A 12,707-nucleotide genomic window follows, 5' to 3' on the forward strand; every position below is an offset into this window, starting at 1 on the left:
AATAAAAATCTGGGCATTGTGGTACATGCCTGCAGCATGTAGCATGTGGAGGTCTAAGTACCAGGGTCCAGGACAGCTTGAGCAAAAATGTGGGATCCTATTTGAAAAACCACTACAAGCAAAAAGGGTTGGGGCTAAGTTCCTAAGTTCAAATGACAATACCACCAACAAAACAAAACAAAATCAAAACACCCGTAGGCTTATAAAGTTATGTCTGAAGATGAAGAGTTGTCATATTAAATATGTTCATTTAACTCAGTTTCCTTTAATTTTAGGTCTGTGGATCAGTACTGATTTTTAAAAAAATCATTGTTGATATTTTTGTGCCAATTTTGGGGCTTCAACTCAGGGCCTGGGTACTGCCCCTGAGCTTTTTTGCTCAATGCTCACATTCTACCACTTGAGGCACAGCTCAATTTCTGGCTTTTTGTTTCACTAGAGAGAAGAGCCTTACAGATTTTCCTGCATGGGCTGGTTTCCAACAATCTTCCTCAGCTGCTAGCCTCCTAAGTAGTTAAGATGACAGACATGAGTCACTGACACCCAACTCATTATTGCTTTTTAATCAATACATACAAAGCATGCTAAAAATTAAAATGTGAAGCCAGGCACTGGTGGCTCAGGCCTGTAATCCTAGCTACACAGGAGGCTGAGATCTGAGTATCATGGTTCAAAGAAAGCCCAGGCAGGAAAGTCTGTGAGACTCTTATCTCCAATTAATCACCAGAAAACAGGAAGTGGCACTGTGGCTCAAGTGGTAGAGCTCTGGCCTTAAGGTGAAGAGCTTAAGGACAGCACGACCAACATATCCCCACACACACACACACACACACACACACACACACACACACACACAATTAAAGTATGACTCATGAACACTAGAACAAGTTTATGCGGAAGAATGTAACTAAAGTCAGAGAAGCTATCCATCCAGATATAAGGAATTCAAATTGTCCACAAATTTACCTGAGGATTTCTAAGCCTATACATTAATTTTGCTTACAAAATGCATTGAAATTATACTTATTTTCTATTTTGAGTTTCCTACTTTTTGTTTCAAAAACACTTAAGCCAAGAAAAGTCTATCAAAGTAAATGAAAATGATTTGGGGCATCAATATAGAATGTACCCATCACACAGGAGAAGTGGACATATTATTTTCAAAGCTTACTTGCAGCCATGACGTGTGCATTGTCCTCTGCCAGAACAGAACTTGAGACATGATGGTCCAATATACACTGCAGGGAAAAAGAAATAATGTAAAAATGGCAATCTAACTGGAAAACTAAGAACATCACTAGTATTTCAAAGCAGTACCTATAAAATATGGCCTTCTGTGTGTATGTTGGGTAATAGGAACCCAGGGTGGCATGCTGAGTGCTATATAACAGGGTAGGCACTTAGTTTAAAAGCTTTGGAACTGTTTAACTTCCATAAATAATCCCTCTAGGATTTTAATGTTTTATACCAAAGAAAATAGAACTATATAATTTGGATTCCTTAACAGAGTCTTTTCTGATAAAACAGTTTCATGCAGAATATTAGTGCTTGTGTTTCGAATATACATATACTTATATTCTTTAGGCAGAAATAAAGAATGTAGAAAGAAGAGATATTAATCAAGATGCAGTGTATTCATAAACTGCTTTGTTAAATGGCAATTCTTTTATACAACTACTTAAAAGATAATGAACATTTTCTTAACAAAGAAACAGAAGAGGTAATTTCAAAAAGAAAAAAATTTTATAAAGGATCAATTTGATCTATCACAAAATGGAGATGCTACAGCTATACTTATTTTTCCTCCTTCCTTCCTTCCTTCCTTCCTTCCATTCTCTCCTTTCTCTCTTTCTCCTCCCTTCCTTCCTTCCCTCCCTCCCTCCCTCCCTTCACCTAAATGCTGGGCGTGATTAACTATGTGATATTATAGACCTAAACTCTAATCTCTAGATTCCTGTAAAGGAGATAAAATCCTAGGAACTAAGATAGTCAGACTCCAAAATATTATAGGACATTGTCATTTTGTAATAAGCATAATCAATAATACATGAAATAGAATAAATATGAGATAAAACCAATTAGTATTAGAGATACAATGATTAGTAAGATCTTATGTATTCAATTTCAAATTCAATTTCAAACCAATTTGCCATTCATTACTACTTTCTTCCCTGTCTTATAATCATGGCAAAATGTTTAAAGAACTGTACCTTAAACTTTCCTGTGGATCCTAGAGCATATTACCCCTGGAGCAAATTAACAGGAGTAGTCATTCAAATGAGAGTAAAACAGGCCAATGGTTAGTGCTTGGTGAATGAAACTGCTTTTCTAGAAGTGAGTAGATAGCAGGCTGCCTGTTTTTCAGATATCCGATAATCCTGGGTTTACACTCGGATGCCTCCTGGGAAAGCAACTTATCTCATCTAAGCCTCCATGTCTTTATTCTTTAAAGTGGGGCAATAATTTTTAGGAAAGAGAGTAAATGAAATGTTTCATGTTGGGCATGGGGCCTAGCACCACATATCTCCATTCTGCACCATTGTGCACCAAGAGCTGAGCAATCAGAAAGGGGCTCCATTTAGGATACAGAAAAAATAGCATACTTTTTTATTTTTTTGGGGGGGAGGTCAATCCCGGGGCTTGAACTCGGCACCTGGATACTGTTTGAGAGCTTTTATGCTAAAGGCTAGAACTCTTCAGACAAATCTCTACTTCTGGCTTTTTGTGGTTAAGTAGTGATAAGAGTCTCACAGACTTTCCTATCTGGGATAGCTCCAAATCATGCTTTTCAGATCTCAGCCCACTGGGTAAGTAGGATTATAGGCATGAACCAATGGCGCCTGGATGGCATACTTGATTTTATAGCTGCAGGAGGATCCATTCTAGGTCCTTTAAGAGGTAGATCATATTCTGTGAGGTTTGCTCTGGGAGTTGCATTAAAAATAGGCCTAGATGTAGCTCAGTTGTAGAGTATTCAGAAGGCTCTGGCTTTGAATACCAACCACATTCATATACACACACAAAATCAAGTATAGTATTAGAAAGTCAATGAAAAACATGCAATAAGAAATTTTGTCATCTTTTCACATTGACAGTGAAGTGTTTAAGACTTATGGGATGAATAACTTCACAGAATTCTTTTCTGTAAGTGGGGGGAAGATACAGATCAGTTTTTTGCTATTATTATTAATGTAACATAAAAAATGTGGCAACAGCATAATTTGTTCTATGATCTTCTGTTTCACTAGAATTTTCAGGGAAATTTCCAAAGTACCTCTTTATACCTTCATAGGAACTGGCTGTTGTGTATGGTACACATACTTAACATAATTAGGATAGTGACCTGTTTTGTTTCCCCCACTTTTTTCCCCCCTTGACACCTCTAGAATTCTACAGCGAAAAGGGGAAGGCTGCAGAGGTGTTCATTCACACACACATTTTTCTTGGGAAAGAGAGAGTAGGTATCTTCTTGCTTTATCCAGGAAGTCAAGGACTATATCCTCTTCTTGTCAACCCAGTCCTTGGATCACAGGATGATAACAGAATTGAAGAGATTCTGCTATAGGTTCTACTTTCACTAGACACTAATAACTATGTGGATGCATCATCAATGCATGATGAAGAGCTCAGAGATGTATGGTATATACTTTCTAGCTCTGGTCAATTCTGTAATAGATGTCTTTAGGAAGTTGAAATAGATTTTCATAGCAACTCAAAGGCAGCAATGAGAGGGAAGAAATGAAAGGGAAAGAGGGAACAGCTTACACTAAGCACACACTAAGCACAAGGAAAGAAATGTACATATCCCCTGATGTGGAAGAAATAGTTGTATTGTCAAAGCTCATAGAATTCACAAACTTTATAGACCATGATAATAACAATTTGCTTTGTGAAGGTTAAAATGTGTTTGTGACTTTAACTAGGTATTACTATTCCACAATACTGTGAAATATGTGAAATTTATGTAATCACCTAAAAAGAAATAGACTTCCATAGATTTATATGTGCTTCATTGTATCCTGAATTTCCTCATGCTTCATTTCATTATTAATTTTTAAATTTCTTTTTGGGATTATTAAAGTTTTAATAAAGGTTAATTTTAGGACCCTTGAAAAATATGTCAGCAGGAAAAAAATCTATTCCTTAGGGCTTTTTAATAGGTATGGTAATTAAAATGCTATGCAAGATATTCCATTAATGGGGGCTGGGAAGGTGGCTCAGCGGTAGAGCACTTGCCTTGCATGCCTGAGGCCCTGGGTTCGATTCCTCAGCACCACATAAGCAAAGAGAAAAAATACAAAATAAAGATGACATTATTTAAAAAAAAAAAAAAAAGATATTCCATTAATGGACAAAACACCAATTTAACAAACTCAACTTCCAATGCTTTTGCGTATACATTATGTTTAGTATCTATAACTCAGGCAGTCTTTGACATGGGGCCTTTAATGGGTCTTCAATATAGATTAAAAATTCATATTGGTTTATAAGTAAATTCTTGGCGAAAGTTACTGTCAAATTTTAAGACCTTTATGTGATGTTTCTCAATGAATGTGTAGGTTTGTCTTATTTTATATGACTGATCACAAATCAGAGCAATGCCAAATTTGCTTAAGTTTTGACATTTTGTCTCTTCCTGTCACTCTAAACTTGACAACCTTGTAGTATAAACCTTTAAACTTATTTACTCTGAAATAGAAATTTATATCTACTTATAATTAAAATAAAGCACCAAAAAGAGACAACTATAAATAACTAACATAAAATTCATAGCATATAGCCCCACATTTTAAAGTATCTTCTCTCACTTTGCATCTATCATATCATAAGTGGTACAGCCTTTAAAATGATGCAACAATTATCTTCAGTTCATTTAGAAATTTTGTGGATCCAAATATTCCTTTCATACACTTGCTGAAAAAGAGTAGAAGGTTCACTAGTACTTTAGAGATGATAATCCATTCGGTGTAGTGTCTGCAACTAAAAGAGAAGCCTTCCAGATGTTGTGGTAGTTGTTAAGAAGAATGAATCTTATTTTAATATATGTGGAATGGCATTTATGGTAATTTTTCAAAACACATTCAAAGAAAACATTAGGATATCCCTTGTCATCAACTGTGGTTTTGAGTTTCAGAGTTTTAAGCATTTTTAAATTATGTATGTTGAAACATTCTGGCATCTAATATTGCTGACTACACAGACTTGGTATTTTTCTGATTGTGCATTCTTGGGCTTCTAACGGAATGCAAAGGAGAACAGGAAGAAAGGGCGTTTAATGAATCCTGAGACCATGACTTAGAAATGTGATTAAGCCAGCACAGGCTGACTAACAAAAGCACAGGAAGACGCTACATAAATGGCATGTGATTATGACAGGCACAAACACTAACCATTATCAATTGCCCACATATTTCCAAGGATTGGTCCTGTCTGTCTCCAGCGAATCCTGGTATCTCGGGTTAATGCTGCATTAGGGAGGGGGATTGTTATTCGGTTCCACCTGCAAGAAATTCAGCACAAAATCAACCTCATAACTATGTTTACATCTTTTGAATTCAGTTTACAGGCCTGTAGTGTTCCTATCTTCATGTGCCTGTTGCAGCATTGAACTTTTGCAATAAAGTCTTTACATTTACATGCGTAGTTTATTTCTAGTTTTGAAACAGGCATAGAACTTGTAAAAGTACTGACATCATGCTACACAAGCAGATTCATGCCTTTTAAAGGGGATTAAGGACTCATTCCTAACTTTCAGATGTTATTTTTATAAAGTCTTTCAATTTTTTAAAATTTATTTTTAACTGTTTAGCGGACATAAAAACTTAAAACTAGACTCACTGACTGGGCACCATGGTTTAAGATAAGTATACATACAATCAGAACTTACATCCATACTAAGACCTGAGACATTATCCCTTGGGAGGCTTCTATGCAGAGACAGGTACTGTTTGGCATAAAGTAATTTTTCAGTTGTTTGATACTTAACCCTAAGCACATTTAAAGAGGGGCTAAGACAGAAAAAGATTCTTGATCTAACTTTGCTGCTCTTACAAATATTTTTTGCTGTAAAGTCTGTAAAGTGGCAAACATTTTAACCATCTATAATTTTATAACAGTCCCCAGAGGTGTATATTATCAGTCTTGATTTATTTGGAAAGAGGTAGAAAGTCAGAATAAATATTATTATACCGAGTAGATAGCAAAGTAAGATCTGAACCCAGGTCTAATTCCAAAAATTAACATTCCTCCACTTCTGTATACTGCCTCTTAAGTCTGTAGCTTGACAAATTTTGTTTTTGTTTTTAAGCAATGGCTATTACTTCTGATTACAGACAGATGTAGAAATTTAAAATCCACGTAGTCTAAACTATAAATCAAGTACATAAAGAAATAACGGACTTCATACTTGTGATCCTGCATAATATTTATCAAAATGAATTTCTTTTTTCCTCCTCCCTATCTTCTTTCCATCTTGACAATAGTACTTGCAAGAAGTTAGGTTCCTGACTTAGGAAAAAAGATGGTAAGACTCAGGATTATTCACTAGTTTTCATTTCCTGACAGAGATTCAAGTTTTTCAACATGTGAGAGAGCTTACTCACCCGCTATAGTTTTCAGAGGAATAAACGGTGCTGTGGGGCAGATGGGGTCCAGCACAGACCTCAGGTAAGCACTCAGTGTGGAGGAGGGACCAGGAACGCCCATGGTTGGTAGAAAATTCTAAGCTGACACTAAAAACATCAGAACAAGCACAATGCAACAAAAGAAGGACAAACAGAACAAATAAAGTTTTGGTCTTTGCCTAAGTATATTAATAATTTGTCAAGCTAGTATGAAGTTTCTTTTAAAAGACATTTTCCTACAGGATTATTTTCTCTTTCACTGAAGTCTGACCAGCTTTCAAAGGACAAACAGTTAAGTTACTGTTACAGAAACAAACTATGTTTCAAAGTCAAGAAATTGTAACTTGAGCTTGAGCTTGAATTTAATAGGTGGCAAGGCAATTACCATGTCTCACACTGACACTTCATCCTGTGAAAGGGAACCAACAAAATTCTTAGAAAGGATTTCTGCAACACTCCTAGCAAGTGAAACCCAGAAGCCATAACTCTTGAAGTGCTAATTGATTTCTGTGCTTATTAATAGGAGGTTACTAACTAACATGAGGTCAAGCTTTTTGTTTTTTTCTTCTTTTTTTTCCAGTATTTTTTTCTCTCAGCTATCTGTTGTAAGAGAGAGCTGCTACAGAACGGGTAAACACATCTGGTGTCTAAAAACAAGCTGTCAGATTAAGTCCATTCCTACTTTAAAATCTACCTAACTATATCCTGCATATTAAATGAAGACTTTTTCTTCTGGGGAAATGTATTTTACTAATGGATATTTTATTAAAATCCAGTTAAAACCTTACTGTGGAATTCTCTCTGCTTTAATAGCCAACTACATTTATTCGTTTTTATTAAGATTTTTATAAGCATGCATTAGCAATGTAATATGGTGGGGGCTTCACTATAATATTTCCATACATGCATTGTAGCCCAAATAAAACTCACCCCCCCCCCGATCCTTCTACATTCTCCTTATATGTTTCATTGTTCTATTTTCATCTGTACATATATTGACCATATTCACTCGCATTTACCCACTCCATTTAGCCCCAACAGAGCCTTACTCTCCTGTCATTCACTTTTCTTTTTAGTGTAGATCAATTGCAAAAGAAGCGCTTCCTACCTGTTACCAGGTTGATGTGTTCCACATCCAAGATTAATTGAAAATTGTATCATGTGAGACAGTGTAGATGGGAGAACAGGCAAGACATGGAAAAAGTCCACAGCCCAGACATTCTTATTATGTCCTTGATGGTTCTTTTGTCTGAGACAAAACTTGGTAGCGGGAGTCTGAAGTTCAGGATTGATGACTACAGAAACCAGAGATGGAACCTTCCAAACAAAGGAAACTAAAATCACTCATAATCTTAGTCAATGTGAATTCTCTTGGGTTCTGTCTTGTAGTCATTCAATACATAACTAACATTTACTGCATATTAGGTGAGGAACCTTGATTTCAATTTGTTCTTTCATGCAGAAGATGCTGTCTTTTAAGAGCATTTGTTCTAATAACTCAAAATTTCCCTTTGCAGATAGGGGGACTCCTTATATGTGACTCTCTCTGGCTAAAGATAAACTGGTCTAAAATCTTTAACGGTTATCAAAGTATGGTTATCTAGTTTATCTACCTTAGTATAAGACATTCACTTGGCTTTATTATCAATACTTTTTAATAGCAATATATTTACAAACTAACTAGGTATTCTGAAAACAAGACTCTTAAGCAGAAGCAACCAGAGCCAATGAGTTAAGTCCCAATAATTTATATAATTGCCTTGGGTTGAGACATGCAGATGAGCAGAGCAAGTATAACTCTACCAGGCTCCAGCTGGAAAAGTTATCCACCATGAAACTCCAAGTGGTCTATCTTGGGTTACTCCTGAATATGGAACTTGATGGGTACTTTTTCTGGTTGTTCCTTATGTTGGCTTTGTTTAAAGTCTTTAAAGCACCTAGATTACCAATGTCATGGAGAGAACTAATCACGAGTGTGTGGATTTTGTCTCAGCCCAGATGAATCTCTTAATATAAAAATAATTTTGCACATTATGACAAGCAATTTGTATGATTTTGAAGACATTTGCAAATAACTCAAAATAACAACTGTCCCATATCCAAAAGACAAAAAAGTCTACTTTAATTGTTCTAGGTAGCAAAGAACCCAATTTCCCTACTGGAAAATGCTCCTTATATCTCATAACAAGGCTATAAGGCTGCAGAATTAGTCACTTTTAGAGCTTTCTCAGGGATTAGAATAACTGTCAATCACCACCTGGTTCAGCTTTATTGTTGTTGATGGACTCTCATTCTTTGTAACAAAATCAGATTTTTCCTTTGTAGTCAAAATAAGCTCAATGTTCAAATGTCTAGATCACTATTTTAAAACTCTGGCAATTCCCTTATCTACCAGAAAAGAGATTTATTCTCTGTCTCTTGCATGATGTTTATTGTTTTGACTTTGGTTTGTTCATAGAGTCCTGAGGTAGTTTAATTGGCACAAAGATGGCATTTGTACCTTATATGAGGAATAGGAAAGAGTATCCAGTGCAATGTGCTCTTTTCTTCCTTCTATCTTTGCATACAAGATGATATCATTTTCATGAGAGTCTCCTGGGTCACAAATTCCTCCTGCAGCAAACAAAGATTTCATGTTGTTAGTACCAACTTGCATCTAAAAAACATCAAACAGAGAATTAAAGTCAGAAAAGAGAATAATTATAGGACCAGATGTCACTTAGGAATAACCCTAAACAGAGATAGCCAGGCCCAAGGAAATAATTTATGAAGATTCTTCAGGAGAATTGTGTGGAAGATCAAAGACCTGACATTTGTGAAGGCCAAAGTAACTATTTGCTTAATAGGATCTCTCAAATAATAGTCTGTGTTGAGCAAGGACTACATGACCCTATATCAGACTATGTTAAAAAGATGTGTTCTGATTTTTAATAAACAATTTACTGTCTTATATGCGAGGTCTTTATGGCTAAAGTTCAGAACCCATTTACTGAGGCTTTGAAATAAACTGGTGACTCACTGCATAAAATACTTCTGAAATAGTGCAATCCAAACTGTTGTTATATCAACAGTATTTTATGACATTTATCTTTATTGTAAATGCTATTCATTTTACACTTTTTTATATTTGTGAATCTTTTAGTTGCTGGCAGGTATGTAGTTTATTCCCTATCAATCTACTTTACAGTCACATGGAAGGATAATTAAAACTGAAGAATAAGTAAGATTATCCTGATAATAGACTTGAATAAAACAGCAGGTATGTGAACTACATAATCTTTTAGCTAGTTGGTGGAAGAACTGTGAGTAGAAGTCATTTTAGCCATTGGTTCTCTTATTATTTTCATTACTGTACTGGGTCAATGCTTCTTGTAATTTTTGGCTCCTATAAATTGTCAGGAAATTCAAGGATGATATATCTGACTAGACACCTCTTCCCACCCACTTATCCTTCATAACTAAGCATAGCAATAAGGGTGGATATGTAGAGAGATTTCCTGTAAAATACTCTATCTCTAAAGTACAAAGTTTGTAACATGAACTTTCCCCCTTATTATCTTTCTGAAAAAAATACTTTATTTCTTAAATCAACTACTATGTACTATTGGGATAATACTCTATGTCACTACCCTACTGCTAATGATGCTCTAAGGCAACCTTAAAATTCTAGGTCCCTGTTGAAAGTTAATTTAGCAAAATTAACGAATAATGGTTGAGACAGCATCTGAAATTAACTACACCAAAAAAAGTAAATTGGTTATAAATGTCTGCTTCAAACTCAATCTGGGTAACTGGATCTGATCTTGGGAAGAAATCTCTTGTAAGTGATGTTAAGTAAGAAAGCTAGATACAGTCTAAGTGGCACAAGAAATTTCATTGCAACAGAAGGAATATTAGTCAAAACCACAAATATCATAGAGACAGATTTTGGTAGAGTATCCATACTTTGGAAGGAAAAGAAGTGTTCTTAGTAACCAAAGCAAGTTAAGTCTTCCCAAAAGACTTCTTTTGGCAAAATGTATCCTGCAGTTCAGAAGTATACATCTGGTTATCACAGTTTTAGAACCCTTACCATTAAAATAACTGGGCAACAGATATATATTTGATATGATTATTGTTGAGAATTGGAATTTGTCCATAAGCATCTTCTAGGTTTATAGCATGAGCTTCAGGATCTCACTTCTGGGGTCATTAAACAAATTATGTGAATCTGAGACCTGCACAGTTGAATTTAGTGATTCCATTAAAGTCAACTGCAACGCCCATCTGGAATGGCAGGCTGTATTATTTATATAACATCCTTAGTGCACCTTCCTAAGCATAGCAATATTTAATATTCTAATCAAATAGCTTAATACTGGAGGATTCTGGAAGTGAAATTGCTGACATAGCATCTAGCTAAGCTATATTCTCAATATGTTGCTATGTTCCTAGATCAGTAGTACAGGATGGAGCTGTGGGAAATTAGCTTCCACATTTGGTGGAAAAGTTGTTTGAATAAGTTGAATATTCCAGTTCATTTTTGCACTATATTTATTTATTTGTATCTTTTTTATTGTGAAAATACCATACAGAGGGGTTACAATTACATGGGCAAGATAATAAGTACATTTCTTATCATCAAGCATTGTTGCCTCCTCCTTTGTTTCCCCTTCACATCCCTTCCCATCTCTCCCCCTCTCCTCACCCCCCCTACTCTCCCCCCCAGGCCAAAGTTGTAAAGTTCCTTTTTCGACATAACGATGCACTATATTTATATTTCAGATATTTTGGAGAACATCTTCACAATAACATTTTTCATTCCCAAGGAAATTTGTAGCTTTTCAGTTTCATAAATAATTGATGCTGTAAATGGCACTATGTGGACCAAGGTTTCTTTGCGGAAAGATGGATGGTATATTAATAGCATTAAAGTAATTTTGACACTTTTATTGAGTATTTACTAAATGCCACAATCTGGTAAATTAAAGAGTAGTATTATTTTTCTCATTTCATATTAATAGATATCATTTTGCTCAGTAAAACTGTGGCTAAGAAAGTTACATAACAGACTCAAAGTTAAGTCAATATCTAATGTTGTTCTGCTTGATTTTAAGCCTATCACATTACTCAGTAAGGAAGATGGTATTTGTAAAGCTCTGACATCTGCCATGGTATAATGTTAGGCATATATAAATTGGTATGTAATTAGTATTCACTGGATTAAGTAATCTGAACTGAGAATAGAAAATCCAGATATGGTAACAATATCACTCTAACTGGTGTTTATCATTCAAGGTTAACAACCTTAAAGAAAATCCTGTTTTTTTTGACATTTATACTTTTCAGTATCTCATTACATAATTCAGTCTAATTAATACAGTTGGTGAAGTTATCATTTACAACTAGTAATTGATAGTTTCCGTGAGGGAAGTTCCACACAAAAACCAAAATTTCTTTGTTGGAAATCAATTTTTATTGTGTTAAGAAAGAAAGAACCAAGAAAGTGAAAAGTCATAGGCAGCAGGGTGTAGTGCACAACACCCAAAGCCATAGGACCTGAACTATCAATTCACTATATTGTCATTAACTTGTTCCCTGAATCCGTTTTTCTCTGTTCTCCTAAGAACAGTCTGTGAACTGTGTCTGCTTCTCAGACAGAACAGAAACACATGTGGGAGTTTTTCCCATCCCAAAATGACAGAAGAAGAAAGTCCAAAAAGAAGCAAGATGTTCAAGTGGTGACAGACTTTATCTGAAAGATCCTTTTGGGGGCAATTTATCAGTGCTGTGAAGTTTTAGTGACAGCAGCTTCTGCAGTAAGCGACAGATTCTTGCTTGGCTTTGTAGCCTTTTCTGCACTGTGGAAAGGTTGACGTATGGGGTATCTTGACAACAATTAAAGTATAAAAATATTTGAAAGGGTGAGCCAATGCAACAGCGATACTCATAAGATAGTACGTCACAAATGAACTGCACAACTTGGGGAGGGGGATTAGGGGAAGGGAAAGTGGGAGAAAAATGAGGGAGGAGGTAGCAAATTTGACAAGTAATGTACTCACTCCCCTGTGTAACCCCTCTGTGCATCACCTTGATAATAAAATT

General features: G+C 35.5%; 1 protein-coding gene across 2 annotated transcripts in view; it reads right to left on the reverse strand.

Annotated features, from left to right (window-relative positions):
- Positions 1–12,707, reverse strand: part of Reln (reelin) — a 452,156-nt gene that overhangs the window by 149,964 nt on the left and 289,485 nt on the right. For both annotated transcript variants that reach the window (XM_042684785.1, XM_042684786.1), the window contains exons 13-17: positions 9,124–9,236; positions 7,732–7,940; positions 6,603–6,731; positions 5,391–5,500; positions 1,172–1,238 (exon numbers count right to left, since the gene is read on the reverse strand). In XM_042684785.1, coding sequence (XP_042540719.1) covers positions 1,172–1,238; positions 5,391–5,500; positions 6,603–6,731; positions 7,732–7,940; positions 9,124–9,236 — 628 coding nt within the window. The remainder of the gene's footprint in view (positions 1–1,171; positions 1,239–5,390; positions 5,501–6,602; positions 6,732–7,731; positions 7,941–9,123; positions 9,237–12,707) is intronic.

The sequence above is a fragment of the Dipodomys spectabilis genome, unplaced genomic scaffold (genome assembly GCF_019054845.1).
Source record: "Dipodomys spectabilis isolate Male_0828 unplaced genomic scaffold, ASM1905484v1 ptg000089l, whole genome shotgun sequence".
NCBI classification, from domain to species: domain Eukaryota; kingdom Metazoa; phylum Chordata; class Mammalia; order Rodentia; family Heteromyidae; genus Dipodomys; species Dipodomys spectabilis.